The sequence below is a fragment of the Poecile atricapillus genome, chromosome 12 (assembly GCF_030490865.1).
Source record: "Poecile atricapillus isolate bPoeAtr1 chromosome 12, bPoeAtr1.hap1, whole genome shotgun sequence".
NCBI classification, from domain to species: Eukaryota; Metazoa; Chordata; class Aves; order Passeriformes; family Paridae; genus Poecile; species Poecile atricapillus.
The window spans coordinates 19,659,574-19,672,652 of NC_081260.1; the positions used below are offsets into that span (position 1 = coordinate 19,659,574).

General features: G+C 53.2%; 1 protein-coding gene across 3 annotated transcripts in view; it reads left to right on the top strand.

The window, feature by feature from the left end:
- Positions 1–1,051: 1,051 nt before the first annotated feature.
- FGF13 (fibroblast growth factor 13) overlaps positions 1,052–13,079 on the top strand; it is a 215,355-nt gene continuing 203,327 nt past the window's right edge. The window contains exon 1 of one of the 3 annotated variants that reach the window (XM_058848229.1): positions 1,052–1,417. In XM_058848229.1, the coding sequence (XP_058704212.1) occupies positions 1,369–1,417 (49 nt within the window). In that variant the 5' untranslated portion in view covers positions 1,052–1,368. Of the gene's footprint in view, positions 1,418–10,514; positions 10,739–12,117; positions 12,140–13,079 lie in introns of those variants that run through there. The other 2 variants (XM_058848231.1, XM_058848232.1) reach the window with 2 other exon arrangements.

The following is a 13,079-nucleotide window of genomic DNA, read 5'->3' on the forward strand; positions in this document are numbered from 1 at the left end:
CGCTCCGTGCCCCCCGGTACCGGGAACCCGCCGTGCCCCCGGGCCCTGGCAGCAACAGGCTGCGGGCAGGGCAGCGGGCACGGCCGGGACCGAGCCCGGAGCCGCCCTGCGGCCACGGTCCAGCTCCGGCAGAGGGGCAGCGGGAGCTCCGGGGGGCAGGGGGAGCTCCGGGGGGCAGGGGGAGCCCCGGGGGGCAGCGGGAGCCCCGGGGGGCAGCGGGAGCCCCGGGGGGCAGGGGAGCCCCGCTGGTCCCCGTACCGGGCAGTGGAGCCCCGCTGGTCCCCGCACCGGGCAATGGAGCCCCGCTGGTCCCTGCACCGGGCAGTGGAGCCCCGCTGGTCCCTGCACCGGGCAGTGGAGCCCCGCTGGTCCCCGCACCGGGCAATGGAGCCCCGCTGGTCCCCGTACCGGGCAGTGGAGCCCCGCTGGTCCCCGTACCGGGCAGTGGAGCCCCGCTGGTCCCTGCACCGGGCAGTGGAGCCCCGCTGGTCCCCGTACCGGGCAGTGGAGCCCCGCTGGTCCCCGTACCGGGCAGTGGAGCCCCGCTGGTCCCTGCACCGGGCAGTGGAGCCCCGCTGGTCCCCGTACCGGGCAGTGGAGCCCCGCTGGTCCCCGCACTGGGCAATGGAGCCCCGCTGGTCCCCGCACCGGGCAATGGAGCCCCGCTGGTCCCCGCACCGGGCAGTGGAGCCCCGCTGTGGGGAGGGGGATGCGGGGAGCCGGGGGGGGCTGGAGCTGCCCCCTCCAGCCCTCCTCGCTGCCGCGAGCGTAAACCTGCCGCCTCTTCTGCAGTGACGGGGACTCGCGTCCTCCTCCTCCTCCTCCTATCCGCGGCTGCAGCTCTGCTGCTCCATCCCATTATTATTAGGGGAGGATGCGAAAAGAGAAAAACCCAAACCCAACACACCCAAGCAAACGCCCCCCCCCGAGTGACGGTGCCCCCCTCCCCCCGGTCGGTGGCACTTGCAGGACCAGCTGCGCTTCCCTGGCCCTGGGGAGGGGAGGCAGAGCCGGGGAGGCGGGGGAAGGAGGGGGCCGGGGCCAGGCAGGCAGAGGGAATATCGCTTTTGTCTCCGGCACGGCGAGCGGCGCAGGGGCTCGGTGCTGCGGCTGCCGGAGCCCCCCGCTCCCCGCTCCGCTCCCGCAGGCACCGCGGCGGCGCCGCCGGGCTCCGAGGCTCCGCGCCGGGGAGCGGGCAGCTCGCCGGCTCCTCATTTCCCCCCCGCTCCCCTTCTCTCGCTGTTATTTCTGCCTGTTCGGCGTAGAGGATCCCCCACACGCTCGCACGCCGCCCCCCGCCCGGGGTTTCTTTGGGTCCGGCCGGAATTCGCGACGCTCCCGGGGATTTTCCCACCCAAGCTGGGGTCTATGAGCGGGAAGGTGATCAAGCCCAAAGAAGAGAAAGATGCTTCCAAGGGTAAGGCAGGCGCAGCCGCCCCGATAAGCGGCTCGTTCCCCGCGGACAGCCCGACCTTACCGGGCCGGGAGGGGGGCACGGCTCCGGGGGCAGCCCCGGCCCGGGGAACCGGCTCGGGAGGCGGCGGTGCCCGCTGTGCCCGGGGAGCCGGCTCGGGAGGCGGCGGTGCCCGCTGTGCCCGGGGCCCGGCGCGGCTGCGGGGGCCGCTCAATGCGGCACGGCGGGGTCGGGGCCCCCCCGTTCCCCGGGGGAGGGGGCGGCTCCCGGCCGGGGCCGGGGCCGGGGGTGCTCGGTGCTGCGGCGGCCCCGGCTCCGGGGACATCGCCATGGAGACACGGGGCACCGGGGCTGGCCACGGGGGGCTTCCTGGCCATGGGGGGCTTCCCTGCCACGGGGGGCTTCCCTGCCACGGGGGGCTTCTCGGCCACGGGGGGCTTCCTCGCCCCGCTTCGCCCCGGGCCCCGCGGCGCGGGGGGCATGGCTGTGGATGTGGGGGTCCGTGCCGGGGTACAGTGGGGTCCGTGCCGGGGTCCGTGCCGGGGTACAGTGGGGTCCGTGCCGGGATACAGTGGGGTCCCTGCTGGGGGTCTCTGCTGCGGTACAGTGGGGTCCCTGTTGGGATGTGGGGTCCCTGGTGGATGTGGGATCCCTGCCGGGGTACAGGTGGTCCCTACCGGGGTACCGAGGGTCCCTGCTGGGGGTCTCTGCTGCGGTACAGTGGGGTCCCTGTTGGGATGTGGGGTCCCTGGTGGATGTGGGGTCCCTGGTGGATGTGGGGTCCCTGCCGGGGTCTCCTCGGGGTCGCGCAGGTGGCGGTGTCCCCCTGCCCATCCCGGGCGGGCTCGGGGTCCCTGGGGGTCCCTGGGGGTCCCCCGCACTCAGTGTGTGCTCGCTGGGGCCCGGCCTCCCCGAAGGACCAAACCCCACCTTTATTCACTGATCCTGGCAGACCGAGTGGGACACTGGCGTTTACTTTCAGCGGCCTGAGAGGCCGAATCAAAGCAATCCAACCTTTCTATTCTTGATAAAAAGTTTTTTTGTTTCATGATTTTGAAAGTTGATGTTTAACACTTCGGAGAGCTTTTTTTTTTTTTTTTTAATGTGAGTTTTCCCCCAGCTGTTTTTCCCGTTCCTACTATGTTCTGTCTTACGTCCAAAACCTTAGCGTTTGCATCACGTTTTTTCTTAGCAACACAATCAACTTCACTACTCGGGTGCATTGCAAAACCTTCCTTTTTTCCTAGATAAATGTATTTTGCCTTTGCATTATATTCTTTGAAGTTGAGTTGGTTTTGATTTTTTTTTATGGTGGCTTTATTCACTATATTGCGCTTTAAATAATTTATTAAGCAGAGCAGAACAAAAGATTCCCGCCTTTCTGAGGAATTATTTTGTGTGATTTAGAACTGTGTTATAATCGTAAGCAAAAAGAAACTGCCATACTTGTACTGTGCTTGCCTGAAAGCTTATTTTTAAAATCAAGCTTACACACTCCATTCTGTGCTAGGATTGCAGGTTTTAATGGCATAGATGATGTCTGAAATTGCCTGTGTCGAGGCTGTGGCACATTTGAGACCGGCGGGACAAAGGCATTTGTGTGTGTTAATGAGTCAATGGTGCTGCCGGGACGTGCGAGGCTGTGATGTCAGTGCTGACACAGAAGGTGAATATTCTCAGGCTCCCAGGAAAAGCAGTCGGTGCTGACACTCGGCTCCAGGAGATGCTGCCGCGCTCTCTGAGCTCCTATCCAAACTTTCTGTGCCAGCACCAAGGGAAGAGGCAGCTTTAGCTACAGCAGGAGGAGCCGGTCCATGTGTGAGGTGCTCTGTGAGTCTCAGAGCACCTGTGAAACAGCTTTAAAAGGCTCCGGGAGGCTGAGAAGGAGTTAATGTTCACTCCTTCATGTGCAGGCTGCGTGCTCGTCTTCAGCCTCTTCAGTTGTGGACAAAAATAGGAAATGGCTTTTCCACTGAACCACCTGGATTCTCTTCTGGTGATTGCAAGCGTTAATACTCTTGAATGGGAATGTTTAATTTGGCTCTAGCCTTAGTAAATGCAGGCAGTGATGGGTGGGATTTTTGTTAGATTTTTTTTGGTTTGGCTGTTGTTTTTTTTTTTTTTTTTTTTTAATACAATAAAATAGAAATTTCCTGCGTTTATCTGCAGGTGTTCTGTGGCACTGGAGTCCTGAGAGACAGCTCTGTGGTTTTGGGTTAGTTAACCCCTCTTTCAAAGAACAGTATAATCATGGTTTATGTGCCAGTAGCTTCTTGTGGTGATAGTTCCTGTACCCCCATTCTGCAGGGTCCCACGGTGCAGTTTGAATACCTGCTGGAAATGCAGGTTATGTTTGCCTGATAAATGTGGAATGCTCCTCACTGAGAGCTTTTCTTACTCCTGAAGCTTTCTTGGGCATGGCAGGGCCATGCAGGAGCTGAGGCTTTGCTGCAGCTCTCTACAGAATTTCACAGCACAACCAGCGGAGCTGGGCTCTGGGAGCTGGTGAAAGACACTTGCTTCAATCGGATTTTGGGGTGGGTCTTTTTAGAAAAAACTGATTTATACAGAGCCTTGAAAGGCCCTGGGTTTTGGTGGGAATGAGCACAATGCAGAGCAAATACTTAACTGCCTTGCAATGGTTGTTTGCAGTTAAATTACCCTTGTGTAAAGTCTGTGCTGGTGTCAGTGGAGTTCTGCAGGTGTTACAGAAATATCAAAGTCTGTTTTTAATTAAAAGCTATGGGGGGGTTTTAACTTCTTTCCTGAAGCCAAAGAGGAAAGTAACTGCTTGCTTTAGAGTTTGTGGGTCCCACCTGTAAGTCCTGCCTAGAAAACCCAGTGATGACTGTTTTGCTCAATATCTGATTGCTTTTAAAAGAGGCTGTGGACACTTGAGAATTATCTATTCTAATCTTAAATAAAGCTCATGGATGAACAGAATGAAGTCAGGGATGTGCTCCTTCACTTTCTGCAAGGTGCTGCATTAATTGTGAGGGTGTATCTATAAGATAATGTCAGGTTATGGCATCGATTTCCCTTCCCCCCTGTTGTTCTCAGGCTGTGTGGGAGCTGGGCAGGTGCAGGGTGCCCAGGTATCCTGGCAGGTGTTTCCCCAAGGCAGGGCAGTGCTGCTGGCCCGGGTGCAGGCTGGTTGGGACAGCCAGCAGCTGGTTCCAGAGAGCAGCCTGTCCCCTCTGGGCTGGCCTTGGCATGGGGCAGGCACCCCTGGCTCTGCTCACTGTGCCTTCTCCAGGCTGGGCAGGAATGTGAGGATTGGAGAGGAGCAGCTCAGCATCCTGTGGCCATCTCTGATCTGGGAGCAGCTCAGGGCTCAGGAGGTGTCCTGGGTGTGTTCCCAGCACAGCTCTGGTCACTGATGGTTTGGGGCAGCTCTCCTGAATTCCCAGCACAGCTCTGGTCAAACACTGATGGTTTGGCTTTGGGTTTGGCTTTGGGTTTGGGTTTGGCTTTGGGTTTGGAGCATCTCTCCTGCACTCCCAGCACAGCTCTGGTCAAACACTGATGGTTTGGGTTTGGCTTTGGGTTTGGGTTTGGCTTTGGGTTTGGAGCAGCTCTCCTGCATTCCCAGCACAGCTCTGGTCAAACACTGATGGTTTGGGTTTGGCTTTGGGTTTGGGTTTGGGTTTGGGTTTGGGTTTGGGGCAGCTCTCCTGCACTCCCAGCACAGCTCTGGTCAAACACTGATGGTTTGGGTTTGGGTTTGGAGCAGCTCTCCTGCATTTCCAGCACAGCTCTGGTCAAACACTGATGGTTTGGGTTTGGGTTTGGGTTTGGAGCAGCTCTCCTGCATTTCCAGCACAGCTCTGGTCAAACACTGATGGTTTGGGTTTGGCTTTGGGTTTGGAGCAGCTCTCCTGCACTCCCAGCACAGCAGAGCAGGTCCCACCAGGCAGGTTCTTGTCCTGCCATGCAGCTGCTGTGCACACAGCCTCAGGTGTGCCAGGGCAGGGCACCTTCCCCAGAGGATTTGCCTTGTACTCTGGGCACGGTACATCGAGTGTCCTTGGGGCTGTACAACATAACCTGTTTGGAATTAAATATTTTTTATCTTTTATTTGGGGGAGACCTGTGGGGCAGGAGGAGAGCCCTGGGCATTGGGAGGGAGCTGAGATGTGCTGAGAGCCCTGTGCCTTGGACCTGGGCCTCGGAGAGCTCGTGCTGTCTGCTGTCACAGCCAGGCTCTTTCCAGAGGCTGCTGCGCAATTTGTGTGGCTCCTCTGAGCAAAGTCAAGAGCTGGAGCAGAAAGTCTCCAACCAAATCTGAGGAATGATTCATCTGCATTTGTTTTTCTTTTTACTAAGGGGATTATGTACTGTTGGCTTCCCCATCAAAGCAGATGCAGGGGGATCTTTTCCTGTCACCGTGCTGTCACCACAAGGAACTCAGATAGCTTTTGTCCAAAAGTCTGATAACCTCAGCCATAAGTAGTGAGAAAATGCAGAGTGTATTTTCTTCTGCAGACAGCAAAATAGGAGCATTTTTGAGGCTGAAAGCTTCTAATCTGAGAAGAGTGTATTGAAATAGTGACAGGAACTGTGAAGACTTTGGAGCACAGGTACTATTCTAATTCAGTGACAGCAGAAAACAAAGCACTTAGAGAAATCACTTGGCAGGAAAAATAGAAGCCAGAATTTTGAGGTATCTATTACTGCTTTTCCTGGCTTTATGGGAATATAGTATAATGCAGCCTGTGATTGAAAGGTCTGGAGAAAAGCTGACGAAAATAAAGCAGCTGATCTCAACAGTTATATTTCTATAGTACTGAATCATGAGAAAGTAACTTACTTCAGGGACTGGAGAGGAGCAGCATGTAAGCTGACCACGTCTTGGTCTGAGTGCAAGGAATCAAAATTAGCAGCAAGTGCAGCCCTGGGTGAGAAGGGGGAAGGGAGCTCGGTGCTGAGTGCCTCGAGTGCTGCTGGGCCAGCTCAGCTCAAGGCAGGACATTTCTTTGTTTTCTTGTCAGAAATTGGGGTGCCACTTCTTCCCCATTCCAGACCAAAAGCACACCAACCTTCAGCTGCAGTTTAGGATGTGAACTGGAGGATCTGTTCAGGCAGATGTTTGCCAGCAGCAGAGTGGGTCGTTTTGTGGTCAATTGGTGCTATTGACTTACACATCAGAACTTGTGGTTGTATTATAAACATTTAATGATGCCAAAGAGTGAGGGTTAAACACAATGGTTTTGTTTTGTTCACTTCACACTAGAAATCTCTGAGCCTCCTGTCTGAGATTCCAGATTTCACTTTGAAATCAGCCTGTGCTGCCCACTGGAAAGCAACAGCCAAACTGGGCCATGACCCATGGCACGCTGGATATTAATGCTGCAGGTCACAATAGACACTCAGAGCTTGGCTGAGGTCCTGATCCATTCAGAACTCCCTTTGGCACCAGTGGGAGCTCTCTGTGTCTGCCTGTGGCTCTGCCTCTGATTAGTGGGTGGTTGTTAATGTGCCCATGCTTGGAATATTTACAGTAACTACCTCCTGTTATGACTCATTATTTGGGACTGCCTTTGGTACCACAAACGACAGAAACTCTTTATGAAAGAAACATCCTTCCCTCTCAATCCCAAGACAGTGGCCCCTCACATATGTTGAGAAAACGTCAGCAACTAAAAAGTGGAAGCAGCCTTGAGATCCAAATGCCAGCACATTCGTGCTGGTGCTCTTGAATGATTTTCAGTGTTGAGGAAATCCACAGCAAGGCAGCATTTTCAGGGACATGCTCCACACTCTGGGGTTTCTTGCAGCGTTGGTTCTTGTGTGGCTGCTGTCCATGCCAAGAACTCATCTTGTACAGAAGGTAGTAAAAATCATCTTTTTTTTTTTGCTTCTAGAGGAAAACCTAATAATAGTTGCTTCTTGACAAATCTCATCTTGAAAGGCAAGAGTCCCAGGCAGGTGAAGGCTGGAGGACAAGTGGCCCCACAGAGCATTGCAGGGGCTGCAAAGGGAGGAGCAGCAGCAGCCCCAGCCATGCAGGAGAATTTGCAGGGCTTGGGCTTCTGGCATCTCTGGTGTGGGACCTGTCACTGGCTGGATTTGTGCCATTTCCTGGCATTGCTGCAGGGCACTGCTCTTACCCCAGAGCTGTGGGAATCGAGTGTGCCAGGGGAGCCTTGGCTCAGTGAATGTTCACTTTCTGCTTCTGCTCCTCCTTGTGTGGCAGTGCTGTGGTGTGTTGAATCCACAGTTGTGAATCCATGCTTTTATAAAATCCTCTGCAAATCTGGGGTGTCCTGTGTACAAACAAAACATCTGTAACTCCAACAGGACAAGATCCACACCCTGGACAAGCTATAGCTGAGCATTTCAGAGCAGGGTTTTTGTGGTGATGTGCATTGGAGGGGAAGTGCCCTGTTGGTGCTCTCACACATTCCGTGCTCTCAGATCTCCTCTGTGGGACTGAAGGTTTCTTTGTCACTCCTGTCCCTCTCAGATGAGCCTGGCTCTAGGGCTTGTGTAGCCCAAACTGTTTTTCTTTCCTCAGCGATGTCATTTGACCAATTAACAAATTTAACAAAATTCCATGTTTTTCCCAAAGTATGGCTTGGTCAAGCATATGTGAAAATGCATGATGAAAACCAAAATGAGACAGCTTATGATATAAATGTTACTTACAATTTCTGTGTGCGGTATCTTGGGTGAATTCCTTGAATTGCCTGCTCTGGTTTCTTGCTCAATATTTGTATTGTGTTGCTGAGTGAAATGAAGGCAAAAATAATTTAAATTGCACCCTCAGGCAGGTAACAATTCAGTTCTTTTCATGAAGAGAGTGTAAAGTGGGACTGTTCTCCACTTAATTAGTTTTGTGAGAGTGATGTATAAGGCAAGGTCAGTGCTAAAGGAAGAAAGGGCTGGCATGGATTGAACACTGCTTACGTTGTTTGAATAATTAGAGCAGCACTGGGAGGTGGGAGGGAGCAGGGGACAGACATGAAGTGTGGAGAAGAGATATTCCTGAAACAGCAATCGAATTGCCATTGATCTGGGCTGCATTACATGTACACAGTTCAAGATTGACTGAACCTGAGCTAGTGGTGCTTGGTTTCCTGTGACACTGCTTGTGCTTGTAGCTGGAATGAAGGTGTATTTATAGAGATCCCCCTGCTCTGTGGCCCAAGGAATCTCTAGATGCTTTTCAAAATCTGGGGCTTGACATAATTGATAAAAGGCTCTCTAGGTTGCTTTAACAATAAATTGTTTAACCAGTGTTTGATATCTTTGATACATGTGCTTTTAGTTACCACCCAATTTAGGATGAAATTTAGGCTTAGCTGCTGCCTTTAATGATGGAAGTTTAGGAGTTCTGAGCCACTTTCCCCTACCCCTGTAGCCTTTTTTTATTCAAATCCAGTGGTAATTAGAACTCATCTAATTACTTTATTTTTCTGTTCATTTTGTGTATGGAATCACAGGATGCTCCTCACTGGAAGGGAGCACTGTGGTCAGTGTGCTGTCAAATTGCTCACACAGAAACATTTTTCCTTTGGATTTTCCATGTGCTGTGGAGTTCTGTGCAGCTGTCTTCCATGTGCAGCTCACACGTGAAATCCTTACATTGCTCTTACATCTCAATTTGCCCAAGTTGTGCTACAGAACTGCCTGGAAAACAAGAAATGTTTTAATTGTTATTGTACACAGTGCTCCCAGCTGCTGTCACACTTTGTTCCTCCGAAACTGGGATGGAGCCGGTTGTCACTGCAAGCCACTGTCACTTCTTGTGGGGTGCAGAGCTGGAATTCCTGACCCTGAAGTGTTCCCTGTTGAAATAGAGATGTGGAGCATTCTGGGGAGCTGCAGCACTGGTGGGAGGCTCAGGTGTGTGTGTTTCCTGAGGGAACGCTGCTGGTGCCTGTTGGAGGCCGTCAGGCAGGGCAGGTGTGCTCAGGTGGTGTTCTCAGGAGCAGTTGTTCTCCAGGAGCAGCAGTTCTCCAGAGGAGCAGCAGTTCTCCAGAGGAGTTCTCCATGGCAGTTGTTCTCCAGGAGCAGTTCTCCAGGAGCAGTTCTCCAGGAGCAGTTCTCCAGAGCAGTTCTCCAGGAGCAGTTGTTCTCCAGAGCAGTTCTCCATGGCAGTTGTTCTCAGGAGCAGTTGTTCTCCAGAGCAGTTCTCCAGAGCAGTTCTCCAGGAGCAGTTGTTCTCCAGGAGCAGTTCTCCAGGAGCAGTTGTTCTCCAGAGCTGTTCTCCATGGCAGTTGTTCTCAGGAGCAGTTGTTCTCCATGGCAGTTGTTCTCCAGGAGCAGTTCTCCAGAGTTGTCCTCCAGGAGCAGTTGTTCTCCAGAGCAGTTCTCCAGAGCAGTTCTCCAGGAGCAGTTGTTCTCAGAGCAGTTCTCCAGAGTTGTCCTCCAGGAGCAGTTGTTCTCCAGAGCAGTTGTTCTCCAGAGCAGTTCTCCAGAGCAGTTCTCCAGAGCAGTTCTCCATGGCAGTTGTCCTCCAGGAGCAGTTCTCCAGAGTTGTCCTCCAGGAGCAGTTGTTCTCCAGAGCAGTTCTCCAGAGCAGTTCTCCAGGAGCAGCAGTTCTCCAGAGCAGTTCTCCATGGCAGTTGTTCTCCAGGAGCAGTTCTCCAGAGCAGTTCTCCAGGAGCAGTTGTTCTCAGAGCAGTTCTCCAGAGTTGTCCTCCAGGAGCAGTTGTTCTCCAGAGCAGTTCTCCAGAGCAGTTCTCCAGGAGCAGCAGTTCTCCAGAGCAGTTCTCCATGGCAGTTGTTCTCCAGAGCAGTTCTCCAGAGCAGTTCTCCAGAGCTGTTCTCCAGAGCTGTTCTCCAGAGCAGTTCTCCATGGCAGTTGTTCTCCAGAGCAGTTCTCCAGAGCAGTTCTCCAGAGCTGTTCTCCAGAGCTGTTCTCCAGAGTTGTCCTCCATGGCAGTTGTTCTCAGGAGCAGTTGTTCTCAGAGCAGTTTTCTCCTGCAGCCACGCTGGCGTACTCTCGGGCAGCTCTGTCATGTGCTCTGCTCTGCGTTCACTTCTCGTCTTGCAGAGCGGTGACTGAACGTTCAGAGCCTGCCAAAAATAGCTGCCTGCTTTCAAGTGATTGGGCAAGGAGAGCTGGAGTGACTTTCATCTGCTGCTCTTCCCTTCTCCGCCCTGCCCCATGTTTGCTTTCCCAGGAAGGGATATTGGCTTTTCATTTGTTTTGGCGGAACTCAATAAAAGGTGCTAAAAGTGAAGTAAGGCAGAAGGGATCAAATGGCAAGGTTCTCCCTGAGCACCTGATGGGCAGCAGCAGCAGGTCAGGAATCTGGCTCCAGCTGGAAGAGGATTTCTGGGGTGAAGTGTGACCTGTCTGAGACCCACTGCAAGGTCAGGACACTGCTGAAGGAGTGTCTGCTCTGGGGCTGGAGCTGTGCCTGGCTCTTGGCCAGACAGAGCTGTGCTCCTTGGCCACTGAGAGCAGCACTTTTGGCTCCTTTGGCTGGAAGAGAGCTTGGGGTGTTTGTTTTGGGGTTGGGTTTCACGTTGTTTGTTTCTGGGGTGTTTTTTCTTTTCAGATTTCCAGTGCAAGCCCCAGTTTTCCTGTTCTGTTTGTATAATTGTGTCTTTGGGAGGATTTCTGGGATGTTGGCAATTACTGTAAATAACAGGCTTCAAACAGGTGTCCTGTCAGTGGGTGATGGAGAGGAGTGCAAGCTTTGTAGGTGGTGATCCAGTAACTCCTGTGCAAGGAGGGAACAGGACAAAGATAAACTTGTACTTCTCCCTGGTAGTTCATTTAAGAGCAGTAGATGCTCTTGTTTAGGGATGCTTAATTTAAGTGGCAGCAATTAATGAGTGTTGAGGAGAAAAGGATTATGCAGAGCTGTGGAAGTTGTCAGTTCTTTTCATGGCAACTTTCAGGATTTAAAGATTTGAATTTGTTCCCCCACTGGGACACAAGCAAAACTTCTTTGAGGTTACTTGGGGAAAACAGCCACACTGGAGCTATTTTAAGGAAAAAGACCTGTCAGGTTTTCCATCCCTGTCCTTGTTCCACCCTTGGTCTGAAAAGGCCTCCCGTCAAAACTGAGATGTTTTCACAAGACTTTTGAGTATGATCAGAAAAATTAGTTAGGCACTTCTGAACAATGTTAGGAAGAGATTTAGAAATATCTAACAGCTGAAAAGCAGCAGGGTTTGAGTCATGGTGTGGAGGGTGGCAGGAAGCTCAGCAAGGTGGTGGAGCTGTGCCTCTGGGTCTGGAAGTGTGTGGCTTTTATTTCACTGCTCGTTTGATCATGAAGGATGATCTCTCAATTGCTTTGTGGGATGAGTAAGAGGTGCCAGGCTGAGAGTGGAATGGAGAGAAAGTGTGGTGCCGTGGCAGGAGAAAGCAAATCCTGTCAGACTTTGAACAATGGGAAATGAGCTTTGAAAAGTCTCTGGAGAGCACAAGGGAGCTGAAGAACGTAATGGGAGAGGAGATATTATGGGCATAACTCGTAGCAATACCAGACTGCACTGAAAGCACCCAGGTTTGACAGCCTGAAATGGTGCAGAAAAGACTTGACAATCTGTTCTGCAAGGTGCCAAACATCTCCACTTTCCATTTACCCCAGACCTGCTAGTGCTCTGGTTTGGGCCCCTATCAGTGAAGGCTGGATATTCTTGTCATGCCACATTGCCACTATCACAATTCTCACATTAAATGTATTTCAGAAGGAGCCACTGAGCGTGCATGAGGAATCTGAGGGACAGCAGGCCTGGAAAAGAGATGGAGAAAGCCTGGCAGGCTGTGGTGGGTGCCTGAGCTGTGTGTCCCTGAGCAGGTGACACTCCTGTGTCCCTGAGCAGGTGTCACTCCTGTGTCCCTGAGCAGGTGACACTCCTGTGTCCCTGAGCTGTGTGTCACTCCTGTGTCCCTGAGCTGTGTGTCTCTCCTGTGTCCCTGAGCAGGTGACACTCCTGTGTCCCTGGGCTGTGTGTCACTCCTGTGTCCCTGAGCTGTGTGTCTCTCCTGTGTCCCTGAGCAGGTGACACTCCTCTGTCCCTGAGCTGTGTGTCCCTGAGCAGGTGTCACTCCTGTGTCCCTGAGCTGTGTGTCACTCCTGTGTCCCTGTGCTGTGTGTTCCTGAGCTGTGTGTCCCTGAGCAGGTGACACTCCTGTGTCCCTGAGCAGGTGTCACTCTTGTGTCCCTGAGCTGTGTGTCCCTGAGCAGGTGTCACTCCTGTGTCCCTGAGCAGGTGACACTCCTGTGTCCCTGTGCTGTGTGTCCCCGTGCTGTGTGTCACTCCTGTGTCCCTGTGCTGTGTGTCTGTGAGCAGGTGTCACTCCTGTGTCCCTCAGTTGTGTGTCCCTGAGCTGTGTGCCACTCCTGTGTCCCTGTGCTGTGTGTCACTCCTGTGTCCCTGAGCTCTCTGTCTCTCCTGTGTCCCTGAGCAGGTGTCTCTCCTGTGTCCCTGTGCTGTGTGTCTGTGAGCAGGTGTCTCTCCTGTGTCCCTGAGCAGGTGACACTCCTGTGTCCCTGAGCTGTGTGTCCCTGAGCAGGTGACACTCCTGTGTCCCTGAGCTGTGTGTCCCTGAGCAGGTGTCTCTCCTGTGTCCCTGAGCAGGTGTCACTCCTGTGTCCCTGAGCAGGTGTCACTCCTGTGTCACCGATCTGGGCAGGTCACTCAGTGTGAAACCCTGTTCCTTTCTGTGCCTTTCCTTGAAGTGCTTCTGCCTCCT